The 14,432-nt window shown below is 42.8% G+C and overlaps 1 protein-coding gene across 4 annotated transcripts in view; it reads right to left on the bottom strand.

The window, feature by feature from the left end:
- smarcd3 (SWI/SNF related, matrix associated, actin dependent regulator of chromatin, subfamily d, member 3) overlaps positions 1 to 12,947 on the bottom strand; it is a 38,857-nt gene extending 25,910 nt beyond the window's left edge. For 2 of the 4 annotated variants that reach the window (XM_022767241.1, XM_022767238.1), the window contains exon 1: positions 1,695 to 1,772. In XM_022767241.1, the coding sequence (XP_022622962.1) occupies positions 1,695 to 1,772 (78 nt within the window). Of the gene's footprint in view, positions 1 to 1,694; positions 1,773 to 6,466; positions 6,522 to 12,813 lie in introns of those variants that run through there. The other 2 variants (XM_022767240.1, XM_022767239.1) reach the window with 2 other exon arrangements.
- Between the last annotated feature and the right edge of the window lie 1,485 nt (positions 12,948 to 14,432).

Below are 14,432 nucleotides of genomic sequence, written 5' to 3'. Positions count from 1 at the left end.
AATAAATGCTCCCCAAATACACAGCTATTCGAACGAAACAGTCTGAAAGGAAATGATTCTTCAGTTGAGCAAATAAACAAACACCACCAAGTCTTTTTGACCTTCTCAGTGTGCTTGAGGATTAGGAAGTGACGCCAGGTTTCATGAAAAGGTGGTAGAGTTAGAATTCACACGTCAGTCGGATGGACGTGAAACTATTCTTATGATGAAACAATACTTTCCGACCTGTGTGTGCTTTATAAAAAAAAATCTTCTTGTTGGCCAAAGGGGTTTAAGGACATGAAGTGCAAAGTCTGGCCTTGACTTTTGTTGCAAGTTGTTCCCCATCTCTCTTTCCCATTATTTCCTGTCATCACTCTACAGTCAGTTCTCTAATAATGGCACAAAATGCCCCTAAATATAATTAAGAAATAACAGGGCGGAAAGCCTGAGTCATGGACTGATTTTGATATAAGATTGATTGTTCCAGTCGTTTTTCAAGCAAAAACTGATCAAACCTTTTCTCCTTTTCCAGTGTCTCCAGTGAGCATTTCTTTGTCACGTATCATTTTAAACTGATTATCTTTGGGTTTTATGTTTTTCGCTTTTGGTCGGACAAAACAAGACGTTTGAAGATGTCATCTTTGGGAACTTGTGTTAGGCATTTTTCTGACACCACACCGAGCGAAATAAAAAAGAAAGAATTCAAATGAAACAATCTGAGGAAGGGAAAATCTCTCCAGTTGAACTTGTGGATATCAGGCTGGGGGGGGGGGGGCAAAAGGGGACAAGGTCTTTGTTTTAAGGTTGTTATGAGGTAAAAAAAAAAAAAAGAACTTGAGTGGATGTCAAAGTCACATCTGCTAAAACTTTCAACAGCAAAGTGTCACTTATAAAGACTTTTACATCAGCCTCAGGACTCTAATTCATTCAGCTCAACACCAAAACAAACCACTACTGTGCTCCATGTTCTGTCATTAATGTGCAGCGTGGGGCTTATGGTAATAGTTGCCTAACCTCTAACCGTGAGCAACACTTGACTTGACATTTCATGCTAGCTTCACATGAATGGGCTGATTGTTCTGCATGATTTCCAGGATTGGCCGTCTGCCTCGGCTCCGTCTACGATACTACGTCCGTTTGTCTCGTGACCTTACAGGTTCAAATCCTTCCACCGACCTACAACACGCCGCCTGGAAGGCTACTCCGACTGTGTTGTTATGAGTGGACTCGTCATTTCCCCCCTCTGTCTGTGACTCCCAGGGAAGCATGCTCGGTGTGCTCCTCTGTTAGCCAAAGGGGGAGCTGGCTGCTTTCTGCTGCCGCTGCTGCTGCCGCTGCTGCTGCCACTTAGCTTCTATTTCTACAATTATCCTGTTTTTTTTTTTTGTTTTTTTTTGTTTTTTATGTGTGTGTTAGAAATCCTCTGCTCCCCATCCTTCTCCTACTCAGCCCCATCCATCCATGCTGCTCCACTTCTTGTTCTCTCAAGCCATCTCCTAACAGGCTGGGATCCAGGGGGCTGGAAATAACCTTCACATGGCCAGCTTTACCCAGCTATCTCTCACACACAGACCGCTGCCGCTGCTGCTGCTGCTGCGCCGACTCATGCGCACACACACACACACACACACACACACACACACTGGAGCGCACACACAGATGCATGCCAGAGCCCAGCTCCTTTCACGGGAATGACGGACAGCGCCACTCACCACTCCATGGACCAGGAACTCAAACAGTTTGCTCTTGGTGGCTTTCCTGGCTCCCCCCGCCGTCTCCTCCGTAGCCATTTGCTCAGTCCCCTCCGTTCACCCTGCTATGTCTCCCCTCTCCTTCTTTTGTCTTTCCCTCTCCCTTCACCCAGCCTCCTGTTCCCCTCCCCTGCTCCACTTTCCTTCTCTTTGTGCTCTCCTTTTCAGCACTGCCTGTCCCTGACTCTCCTTCTCTCTCTCTCTCTCTCTCTCTCTCTTCCCTCCCTCTCCCTCTGTTTTGAATGTGCAGCAGCCCTGCCGAGTCTCTCACTGTGTCTAGCTCACTTTTTAGTTGAGCTGCCTTTCAGGAGCCCGGCACGTCCCTTGGAGGTGGTGGTGGTGGTGGTGGTGGTGGGGTGGGTGGGGGGGGTTTGAGCCGTGCGGGGGTCTGGCAGGGGGGTTTCAGCCAGCCCACCCTGCTGCTCCCCCGCACAGCTGTTGCATTCCATTGGTAGATAAGGGCATGCGGCGAGGAGACGCTGCCGTTTGGTCTAAACGGGGGCTGGGGAGGTTAGAATCAGTTAGCCATTCCTCTTCTGCTGCTTCCCTCTGGTGACCAACCCAGAGGCCACGGTCAGCACACACACAGCTCAGAGTTTGGACTCATTCTCCAAAAATGACATTGGGCTCTTAAAGGGACCACACCACATATCATTAACGCATGTGTACACACACACACACACACACACACACACACACACACACAAACTGCTATGTATGATGGGAGTTATGACGTGGTGGATGATGATGAGGAGGAGGAGGGTGACGTTATTTTCTCAATTGAGAGCAAAGCTACTTGAATCAGGGGGATTATATTTGACTGTTTGCCTCTGAGTGCAAAGCATGTCTCACAATAGGCGAGCTAATGTGCTCTAAAGCCACTTCACAAAAGGAGAAGGCCACGTCGAGAGCACCTTCATTTCCTATGTTTCTCTGCCGGCCTTTGTCAGAGTGCATTCATAGGTTAGGAGTATTTCCTCCACTCGCCTCATTAGCTTTACCTTTCACCCACTAGTCGGGCCAGAGGCTACATTCAGGCTGTGGCTACAGTGTAACGGCAAACAAACAGGCTGGTCTGCACAGCAAGGTGACTGTGTCACTTGACACGTGTAATTAGGCTCTGTTGTGATTTCTTGCAGGCTGCTTTCTTAAAGCTTTCTCCACGAAATGCATGAAACTGAAAGCCAAGAAAAGGTGAAAAAAAAAAAAAAAAACCACACACCATCCCTTCAAGGACAGAAGAATGTGATGTGAGGGATAAAGAAAAAGACTTAGTGAAGCACAGCTGAATTATACACCCTGACTCTGTCTGTGTGTGTGTGTGCGGTGACTTTTAGGTTGTGATGTGACACGCCGTCTCACACTCCCAATTACACACGAGCCGGAGCTTCGCCTGTCGCCACACAGGTCGTTACTCTGAATAAAAGCACGCCACGTTTAAGATTATGACTCTTTCAGGTCCCCTTCTTCTCCAGCCGCTCTCTCTCCCTCTCTCTCCCTCGCCTCTTCCAGCCGTCAGATCAGGGGAGTGAAATATTCATGAGGTTATTTGAATGACAAAGGAGCTGAAGTGGGGCAGATTCAAAGGGGGCTAGGGTTGTGACACATGACGGCAAATTCCCACTGTTACTTCCACTGGCTTTGATTGGTTCAATCTAAACAAGCAAAGCCGGCACAATTAGGGTTCTTCTTAATGGCAATATAGTGAGATCAGGCGACTGTTTCCGCTTCCTCTGCTCTCTTGGTGTGAAAACGGCAGAAAAGTGTCAAACCATGTGTCAAAGTACGACTGAAATTAGCCTGAACAGTTTTAACACTAAATGGAAATCTTTGAAGGAAAAGAAACACAAATTCTGTCCTTCAGTTATCAACACATCCTCACAAACTTGTTCCAACAGAATGACACAAGGAATATTGTGTCAGAAAAGAGGATGTTGCTCCAGCTCTGTTTAACACTTGAGGGGAAACTGGAGCAGTTATTGTGTGGACAGCTGGTTAGTTTGTCTGTGACCTCTAGGCCAGAGGTCATGACCTTCTGGAGGATCCGTCATCCCCTCGGAGGCGGCGAAACGAGCCCAAGCCTTTTTTTTTTTTTTTGTAAATGCATGCACAGTACCAATAACACATGATGCACAGACACCATTACGAAAGAAAAGTAAAGAAAGGAGCAGCAGCGATGCAGATATCAAAACGTACGTCCTTCAAACTTCCTTCCCATCCCTGATTATGGGAATCGACTTATTGATAGACAAATGTTGGCCCTCCCATGCGCTGCTGGCAGCTTTCAGCATTAGTCTGCTTGGTGGTGACACCTGCTGGTGAGGTGAGTGTACTGCTGCTGTCATTTAGTCACTGAGAGGCTTTGAGGAACATAAGGAACCCGAACCTTCAGTGTACAATTTCACACAACTGCCTTAATTTATCTGTGTCCTCTCCGCGGTCACGAAACTGCCGCTTCAATATCAGTCCACACTGACTTTATGCATCAGATTAACCTTCCATTACATAATATATGACAGGCTTTAAGTGCATGAATCACACAGGCACACAAGGTGTCCGTTTCAATTTCCCGCAAGGTCAAAAGCTCAACCTGCGGAGCTTATCCGAGCAGATTCAGAGATTGTACAGACCAACCCCCCCCCCCCCTGATTTCTCAAGGAACGGCACGTGGGCATTCAACGATAACAAAGAGATCCGGCAGACGAGGCGATGCAAAAGAGAGCCTTGAGCGCAGGAGTACCCCCTGCCGGAGCCCCACCGTCTCCTCACCAAAGCCAGTCAGTCTCACCAAATGGTAATGTCCCAGTGTGTAGCAGACATGGGGGTAGAGGGGGGCTAACAGGGGGTAAGGGAGCAGCAGTAGTATTATTAATGACCAACAGAGGGAGCAATCAGCCAGGCAGGGGTTGGGGTGGTGGGGTGGTGGGGGGTGCTGACTGTTGAATGGAAGGAGGGGGTCCCTGTTTAGAAACTGGCTGCATTAAGGATAAACATACAAGAATGGCACCGGAAGCACACGAGGCAGCTTAAAATAATGATTAAAGATTTAACGGCTGAGTAGTTTTTCTTGGAGTCAAATTCTAATCACTAATTTGATTTTCTAAGCATCTTATGTTTTTTTCTTTTTCTTCACTTCCCTATTTGGCCACGAGAGGGAGACACAGAGCTCATACTGAGAATCATGCCTCATACAATTCAGGATGCAAACTGTCTTTTCTTCACTGTAATATTGGCTGCATCATCAGTTTACAGTTTCTAGCAGTTTCCCAACCAAAGGAATTCAGTAAGCTTTATCATTTTTACTGAAAAGTGACAAACGATTTATCGATAATGAAAGTAGTTGCTGATTTTTTTTTATTTTTTATTGACAATCAACCAATCGATTAATTGCCCCTCTACTGTGAATGTAAAATCACTTGTATACTGAAATTATGACAGTTCATGTTCTATCTACACTATAGCCACAAGCTGTGATGAGGGATCGCATGTACACTCTGTTGCATTTCAAAGGCCCTGAAAACGCTTTTTTCCAAGAGTATTTCTCTATGAAATTAAATATTCATGTCTAATTGAGCAAAAACCAAAGTTAAAGCTCAGAAAAGTCACCCTTCATGTTATTTATGAAGAGTTTAACACTTAAAACCTTAGATAATCTGCTTTATCAGGTCTGTGTGGGCGCAGTTTGATCAGATCAGTGCTGGCAACATAACAAACCCACAACTGGCATCAGATTTAGATTCAAATGTTGCTAAACTCTTTTTAAGCAGTGTTTTCAAAGTAACGCTGATTGTGAAAACAGGTTTTCAGGGCCTGTAAAAGTGCTGCACGATGTATATGATTAAAGTTCCAAGAGAAGATAAGCCGCATTTAATCAAAAGTGATGTCATTGTATTTAAAATTTTCTTTCATCTTTTCTGAAATCACAGATTGTGAAGTTCATCACTGGTAAAAAAAAAAAAAAAAAAAAAGCTTGGTTTTCTGTTTAATTTCTTTGCTCACGTCTCGTCCGTGATGCTGTGCAACAACAACCGGCTGAGTGGGATGAAAGCAAGGAAAAGAAATCCATACTCTTTGTCTGCTTTTCAGCTCAGGAGTAAAAGGAAAACGGAGAGGGAAAAGATATACAAGGTGTGAAAACGTATACCAGCGCTGATGTATAACGTACAGTTCCCTGTGGCAACGTTTACATACCAGAGACCACGAACCTGCCCTCGTCAAAGTTATTGTCGCAGGCAGACGGGGCGCACCGGGGGGAATATGGACTGCACTGAGGGCATGAAGAAAGTCTGATTCCCTCCCACTGCTGGGCCCCTCTTACCGCTTTCTTCAGTTTAAGAGCTGCACACAAAACCCAGCTCAAGCTGCTTAAAGGCCAGGAAAGCGTCTCAATGGCCATCAGCTACCATCAAAGGGACTGTACAAAAGCACGCAGACCTGCACCTTCACAGAGGGGGATTAAGGAGAGGAGAGGTACGTTTCAGGGCCGATTTTGAGCAGCTAGGCAAATGTAATGAAGAGAAACCCGCAGAGAAAGAGAGAAAAGTCTCCCATGACGGCAGAAAATAATAGGACATCTGCTGATATTTTGTGATCAAAGTGATTCGGTACAATATATTGTAAAGCAATAGTGAGGCTGCACAAAGCAACAGTGATCCTGTGGATCCTGTTTTTTGTTCCAAAGGTATGTTAAGCACCTAACCTAAGAAGGTGCAGATAAGGAGTTTAGGGTCGACCTTGGATTTCAGGGCTTGTTTGGGACAAAGCATCTTTATCCAGACAGCATTTATGGTTCAGCTCCTTGGCTGCTCCTGTCTCCCCTAAAAAAAAAAAAAAAAGGGAGGCATTGTGGGAGCAGATGGAAAGACGGAGCAACAGTAATGAGCCGAATTTCCCTGCAAGCAATGAGCAACACACCGGAACAAGCCTGAAGCATTACCTGCTTCGGGGCATTTCCTGTTTGCTGTAGCCATGACAACGGGATAATCTGCCCTGCGTCCAAAGCTGACACCCAATCGGGTGAGAGCAACGCAGACTGCAGCGACTTCAAAACTGGAGCAGCAGCTGGTGAACGGAGCGAGGAACTACTCCAGAGCCTAAACCTTAAAGCTAAAAAGAAATCTTCATTTTTGAGACAGAAACGGCTTCAGTTCGCTGTGAGTCAGCACGCAGGTCACATATACAGTGAAAAACAGGCACTCGCTATAAATAAATCCAAATACCGTGAAAAATAAAACTGGCAGGATACTCAGAATAACCCCCCACCCCTCCCTCTTTCCTGATCTGTATCCAAGCTAAGTATTAGCCCTGATCTTTCAGCACCACTCTGCCCATGCAGGATGGGAGAGAGAGCCGACAGAACGAGGGCAGCATTGGTATGTGCAGAGATCATGTTGGGGAATGAATGAAATGAACATTTTCATGTAAAAAAAAAAAAAAAAAAAAAACTTGACATCCATCATCCAAGTAGCAATTAGAGAAATTAATCTATAGTCTATTCCAATCACAGAGCTAAGCATCCGACCTTCCTAAAAAAAGAAATACTCCGCCCGTTCTGTAAAACCCAGATGGCAATGTAACCATGCTTAGAATGATCTGAAGGTATTTCCTTCCTTTCCTTTCCTTAAAAGACTCCACTAACCATCCTGATTAAAAATATTCCATCTGTTTCTGAAGTTGCGACTGAAGTTGTTTCCTGTTCCAGCAAAATATACACGCCCTTTCTCTATTGTAATAAAAAAAATAAATTAAAAAAAAATAAAAAAAAGCAACAGTAACAAGTTATTTTGTATAAAAATCTTAATACAATTTAAACTTTAGTTTTACAGCTACCATCAGTGTCTGAATTAGGAAAAAGAAGCACAACTCCAGAGGTTTTTTTTTTGTTGTGCCGCAGACATAATATTTTTTCGTCCAGATGGTTAGAATTGTCTTTGATGATTCTGGAAATGGCTCCATAACAGTGGTAAGTGACCGCCGGGTGTTTGTTTTCAGAAAAATCTGATTAAGTCTGTGACTCAAGCGTAATGGTAATACATGAGAGGCACAAACTGGGGCTAATACAGTATATGCATATATACTCCATGTTCATATGCACATAAACATATGATGCATATTGTCCTTTTTAAAAAAGGGACTATAGTGTTGAACCTTATGTGAAGCAGAAACATGTATTGTAGGTTAAACGGTTAAATGCTTTGCTCTCATGACTCTTTCTGGTTGGACTGGAAGCCTTAAGTACTTTTTTACTAAGTTTATCTTTTAACTTTTTTTGTGGCAGATCTTTTCTGCGAAGCCTGCAAGAGGAGATCATTTCCTTGCTTGCAACATGCTATAATAATTAAGACGTTATATTCTCTTATGACCAATGTTTCACCAAGTCCATAGGGACTGGATGCTTGTATGTGAACCAACAACAACAACAACAAAAACAACAACAATCTACTACCACGAGATGCAGCATGTGACCTCGTTGCAACAAATTTCCAGGTGCTGCACAAAAAATAAAAACAAGAGAACAAGATAAAACCCAAGCAGGGTCAAATACTGACTATCTTAAGCTTCGCAAACAAAAGCCAAAACATCAACGCAAAAACGTGATTTTCAGATGAGCATGTCAGCTCTTCTCTATTTATGTCCGATTTCCCATGTGGCTTGTTGTAAAAAGTTCAATTTAAAACCAACAACCACACAAATGTTCATACTCCTCAATCCCACAGTAGTGACCTGTTTGACTAAATAAAGGCAGAATGTCTGATCTTAACTATTGATATTAGTATTGATACATACTACAGCTGAAATGATCAGCTGATTCACTGATTTGTTGATCAACAGAAAATGAAGCGGCAACTGTTTTGATAGCTGATGAATTGTTTTTCCAAGTAAAAAAAGACAAATGTAGTTAAAATGTCAAGGTAACGCTTCTCAAATATGAGGAATGACCCGGTAGTAGAAGATACAACAATGTCATTCATGTCTTTAAAATAATTTTGCCGTTGTGCACCGTTTTCTGAAGAATTAGAAGCTTTTGCAACTGGAGGGATAGTGACATTTATTTGCAAATGTGTGCACCGCGCTCACACCACACATCAGAGTATATGATGCAGTATTGAGCGTTAACATCTAAATGGGTCAACCAGCCGCTCAGTGAACTGTAGCACCATTAGGACCCAGACAGTTTGTCTCTGAGTCGAGCGCACAATCTCATTAGACAACCAACTCTACATTATAAATGGGAGTAATATGCAACTGAAAAAACACCAGCTAGTGCTTTAGGTAAGACAGCAGTGATTAAAAAACACTGTTATAATCTTTTGCTAGGCGGGGAGGGCGCCATGTATAATTAGGTTACAAAGCGCTCTACTTAAAACCATAGAAATCTATAATCTCACTGTGGGAATGACACAGTGGAGGTTCAGAGGGCTGCGTGAAAATGCATTTGTGGCTTAGAAATTGTATAAAATTCATCCTCAGTACTGACTGTAAATATATCGTTTGTATGTGTGAAATAAGGCAGAAAATGTCATTTCTGCATGATAACTGAGTGAAAGAATCATTTGATTATCAAAGTAGTTCTCTTGACTGGCTAATCACATCAGCTCTAATATTTAGTGAAATCAATACTTTTCGTAACTGTTCCTGTAAGCTCATTTGTTTCCGGGGTAACAAACAGCCATTGAGCCAGCACATTCCTCACCGGCCAAAAACGGAAGTGCTCCATTGTCCATTTATCCCTGCAAATAACACAAAACACAAAGCCAGGGAAGGTTTAATTGGGTGACCTGCTATTGAAGAAACAATGCCAAATGTGTACGGCTCCCAGTCTGGCCAATCAGTCTCACTGCTGGCGAAAAAATAAAGTTTGACAAACTTATGAGAAACTCCGCAGCTGAAATCGTACACTCAGTGAAACATTGATTGCCCTTGATAAGTCTTCCAAAACAAATTTCAAACATGACTGCACAGTGTGACCGGGGTGTATATCTGTGTGTGTGTGTGTGTGTGTGTGTGTGTGTGTGTGTGTGTGTGAGAAGGGGAGGGGATCCTGTGTGGCTTTCCTTAAAAAGCCAGGTCAAGCATTCAGCAGACTGTAAAAGGAGCTGATCCTCTGATCCTCTATCAGACCTCAGGAGCTGTGACGGCACCTTGCATACTAATGGGACTGTTCTCCTTTTGTGCCAGCAGCTGGGTCAGGGAAGACTGGGGTTTGAAATTTAGCTATTTTAGTCCTATTTTTTTCCATAGAGAGAGTGAGCCTGTATCACTGACTAGGATCAACCACCTTTATAGCAAAGATGAAGTTGAAAAAGCACCTAAATTTAAAGGAAAGCACAAAATAACTCAAGTTCAGAGTAGCTCACAAGCTTCCTATTCAAGTTATAATGCACTGAACAGAGAGGAAAAAGCAGAGGAGGTGGGACTTTCTGATGCCATTGTGTGGAAATTTAATGTATATCCTATCTGGAAAAAGTCTTTGCACGGGGAAAAATGGACGGAAACACTCCTGAGAGACTAAACCCATGGAAAAACAACATAAAGGCAGTGATTTTCTGCAATAAGACGAGTTATGCAATATTCTTTGTTTACTAATTGCACCCAAATGCCTGTGTATGTATTTTTCTTTCCATATAGATCATCAAACTAGAGTGCCTGATGGTGCTCTTTGAAAATCAGCACGCAGCTGAGTCACCAAGTCCATCATAACTCAACAGTTTTGTACATGAAACCAAAACAGGAAAGAGACCGGCTGAGATCTGAGAAGCCTGTAAAATGTGCAATGAATTCAGTGATGGCACATTTACAGTTAGGCTATTATATGACGATGAATGCTTTGTCAAACAAAACACCAAACTAACAAAAAAAATGCTGACTGAAAGTTTTAAGGTTTTAGTTTTACAGTTCTGCGGTGCTTTCAATCCACAGAAGCAAGAATGTGAAAAATGATAAGCAAAATAACAAAATGTTGTAATTTTCTTTATGTAATAAAGTAAAAACAAATTTAAGGAAGAGGAACTCACAGTGGTGCAAGACCTTGAGAGGCAGAATAATATTCAACCATTACAATGTAATATAAGAAAAATAGTCAGTCACAAAACCTGCATATAATTCATGGGCATGAAGTCAAAAACTAAATGTTAATGCCTAATATTCAGCCTATTTTTCAAGGAATAGTTTGATATTTCTATGGTTTTTTTTGCATAATACCAGCCGCTCTAAAACTCAAGTTAACACGTGATGTCTTGTTTTTCTAATATGTACAAAAACTGTAAATTGTGTAAATTCAACATTGGTTATATGGGTTGGACTATTTCTTGCTAAGGCTATGTCCCCTTGTTTCCAGACAATAAGCTAAGGTAAATAGGTAGTTTAGCACTAGTGTACAGACATGAAAATGGCTTGCTTTTAAAATATTTGTATAGAGCCATTATGCGCTAGTATTGTCACTACAACGCTATAAAAATAACTAGACATTTTGGGAAAATACTCTTTTTATTTCTCTTGCCGACGGTTAGCTAGATGAGAAGACTGACACCACTCTGTAGCTAGTAGCTACTTAGCTTAGCATTAAGACAGGAAACGGGGTAAAAGCTAGCCTGCCATATTTAGCATACAGACCTGAAGTCATAGCTGTCTTTTCTTGAGCTAGCAGCTAGTTAGCTTAGTTGAAAGACTAGAAGCGAGTGGAAACAGCTAGCGTGGCCAGACCAGAAACCGTTCAACACAAAACGTGTTGTTTTTACACCTTGGTTTTTGTACTGAGTAAACAAATACAATAACTTGAGATGTAGAGGTTATCACCAGAGGAGCAATCCCTTATTTCCAGTCTGTATGTGTCTTTATGCTAAAATAAGATAAGCTACGCTAAGCTAGCGAGCTGCTGGCTATAGCTTAATATTTAACAGACATAAGGGTGGTATCAATCTTCTCATGTAACCCTGCAAGAAAGTCAAAAAAACAAAAACCCAAAATGCCAGACTAGTTCTGTAATACAGAGTTTAGTGGCGTCTCTCCATGGGCTTTAATTCTCTATAAACAGTCAAATAGCAGATTTCGCTCCAGCTGAAGTGAATATGTTACAGGCTATGCTTGAATGTAAAAATTAGATTTTCCTCTGGATCAGCAAAAGTAGATCTGGCTTCAACTGTACACCCCAAATTCCTCTCCCGCTGCTGTGTGCACCCACAGCCTGCCAGCAGATTAACACAGTGAAACTGAAACTTTTCCTGCAGGATCCAAAACACACTTACAGACTCATGGGGCACCAAGAGCCCAAAATGAAGCACCATTACATTATTGTGTGCGCGCCCTGAATCAAAGCGGGGGAGGGAGGGAGGGATGGAGGTTAGAGGAAGGAGGGGTGGGGGTAGGTGGGTTGGGGAGGGGGGGGAGGGGGGTGAGGAGAAATGAATTAAAGGCATGCGTAAAGACGAAGCAAGAGGATGGTCCGCACTCGTCAGGGCTTCACCGCGTATCCCCTCCGCCGCTCCTCAAGTGTCTGTTTCCCACACCAGTCAAGGTTAACAAGCCGCGCTGGTGTCTGCGTCGGCTGGAAAACGGGGAGGGGTGGGAGGTGGAGGTGGCGGGGTGAGGTGCTGCAACTATACAGTGTGCTGTGTGATGATGCAGACAGGCTAAGAGAGAGAGAGAGAGAGAGAGAGGGAGAGAGAGAGAGAGGGAGAGAGAGCTACTGTAGCCTACAGTCCCCTTAAATATTCTCAACCACAACCCCACTCCCTGCTCAATATCCTCTAATACATTGTGCACCATGCCGCTGTGCCCCTCGGAATAACGGAATAAGCCTAAATACAACACGAGGTGGAAATGAATCCTAGCAGCTGCTCTTTTTTTTTTTTTTTTTTTTTTTTTTTTTTTTAGATGCACAATAAATTTCAGCTAGATGAGAAAAAAAAAACTCCGGCGCGCACTAATCCGGCTGGCAAAGCGCCTACAGCATGAAGAAAATATATAAAGAATAGTTTTAATGGTGGATGCGGATCCTGAGCGGCGCAGACTCAGCGAGGCAAAGTGGTGTGGAATAAAACAAATGTGCTAATGTATCACAAGGTAGCATAAGCATCCATACCTTTCTCTCCATCACTATGCGCTTTTTAGGCTACTCAACAACAGCAACTGTAGGATGTGTCTCTCTGGAGCTGTCCGGTCCGGCGCGGCGCGGAGCTTCCCTTCACTCCTCAACTTCCTCACGGCTTTCAGACAGCAGCGTCTCCCTATCACTTCCCCATTACTGGACAGCTAGGCGACTTATTAGCGCTGGCCTGTGGGACGCCGAGCCGGGGATGGAGCCAGAGCCAGGATTGGTGAAGCCTTGTTCGGAAGGGAGCAGGAGCGCAGGCGCGGTCTCTGCTGGAGAGTCGATATAATGAAAAATTACCAGAGGCAGGGAGTGTCATCAAATTATCCTCATGAGCGGATTTTGGAGGCTACTGTCCGATGGAAGATTTGAAATGTTGACAACACGCTAATCTGCCTCCAGCAATGGTTGTAAAAATATGAGCAGAGCTTTTTCTTTTTTTAGGACATTATGCCACAATGGTGCATTGAATAAAACCTGTTTACCATCAGCCCCCTAACCAAAAGTGAACCGCTTTTTAATAAGGCACTCTTTATAAGGGCTTTTAGAGTTGTAACTGCAAATCTTTGAATTAATCATTTATTGATGCTTTGTAGAGAAGTTATAAGCCATTAATAAGGCCGATTTATGGTTGCCAGATTGTATAAAATTCCGTTGGCTGGTTGGACCGTATGGCCACTTACCTTCTGGAAAACGGTTGCTTCAAAACCCCTTTGTTAACAACTTACTAAGCATTTATAATTCTATAATATTAGTGCATACAGTTTGTTATTCACTCAGCCTTAAGTTTGCTTTTATTTCCTAGATTGATCTAAGGACTTCAACTAACAGCTATTTTCCATTTATGACTAGTCTGCCAATTATTTTCTGGATCATCAATTGTGTTATCTATGAAATGTCAGAGAACAGTGTAAAAAGGCCTATCAAAATTTCCCAAAGCCCAAGGGTACTCTACTATTCTGCAAAAATGTTCAGTTTATGTTTCATATATGACAAAGAAAACTTAAATCCTAAACAGCATGTTTGTATTTTGGCTTTAAGAATTACTAAAACAATTAATGAGTTATCAAAGTTGCAGATTCATTTTTTGTTGATCGGTTTATCAATCTATCGTTGCAGCGCTATATGTCTGTATCTGCAAAGTTAATCCAGTTCACAATTTTCATGAGTGATGCATAAAAGTAAAATGGAACAGGCTCTACTCGTCGCCATTGTATGAAGTCTCTTGAAATATTTTGCCATATAGAAGACTGTTGCTGCTGCCTTAATAAAAAGAAAAATATAAGAGGAAAATCTGAGTCACATTTGAATAAAATATGCTGTTTTTGTGCTGTGACTCAAGTCTGAGCTGGCATCAAAACTCTAACCTGACTGAAAGGGACCATCAGTTCGAGAAAATCTGTCAGGAGTGTCAAGCTGACCAATGTCCTCCCTGTTCAAGTGTCCTCGAGCAAGACATGAATCTCTATCTGCCGAGCCTGACCTCAAAATTCCTTGTTTGACTAAGGAACAGTTTTCAGAAAATGCAGCAGCACATCTGGGTCATAGCTGTGTTTCAAACAAAACTTTCTTTCCGCAGTGCAGCCCACTCATACCTACCCACAAACTCC

The sequence above is a fragment of the Seriola dumerili genome, unplaced genomic scaffold (genome assembly GCF_002260705.1).
Source record: "Seriola dumerili isolate Sdu_G_001 unplaced genomic scaffold, Sdu_1.0 BDQW01001124.1, whole genome shotgun sequence".
Classification (NCBI taxonomy): Eukaryota; Metazoa; Chordata; class Actinopteri; order Carangiformes; family Carangidae; genus Seriola; species Seriola dumerili.
The sequence above is the reverse complement of the archived record's forward strand: the minus strand, read 5'-3'. Positions and strand labels throughout refer to the sequence as shown.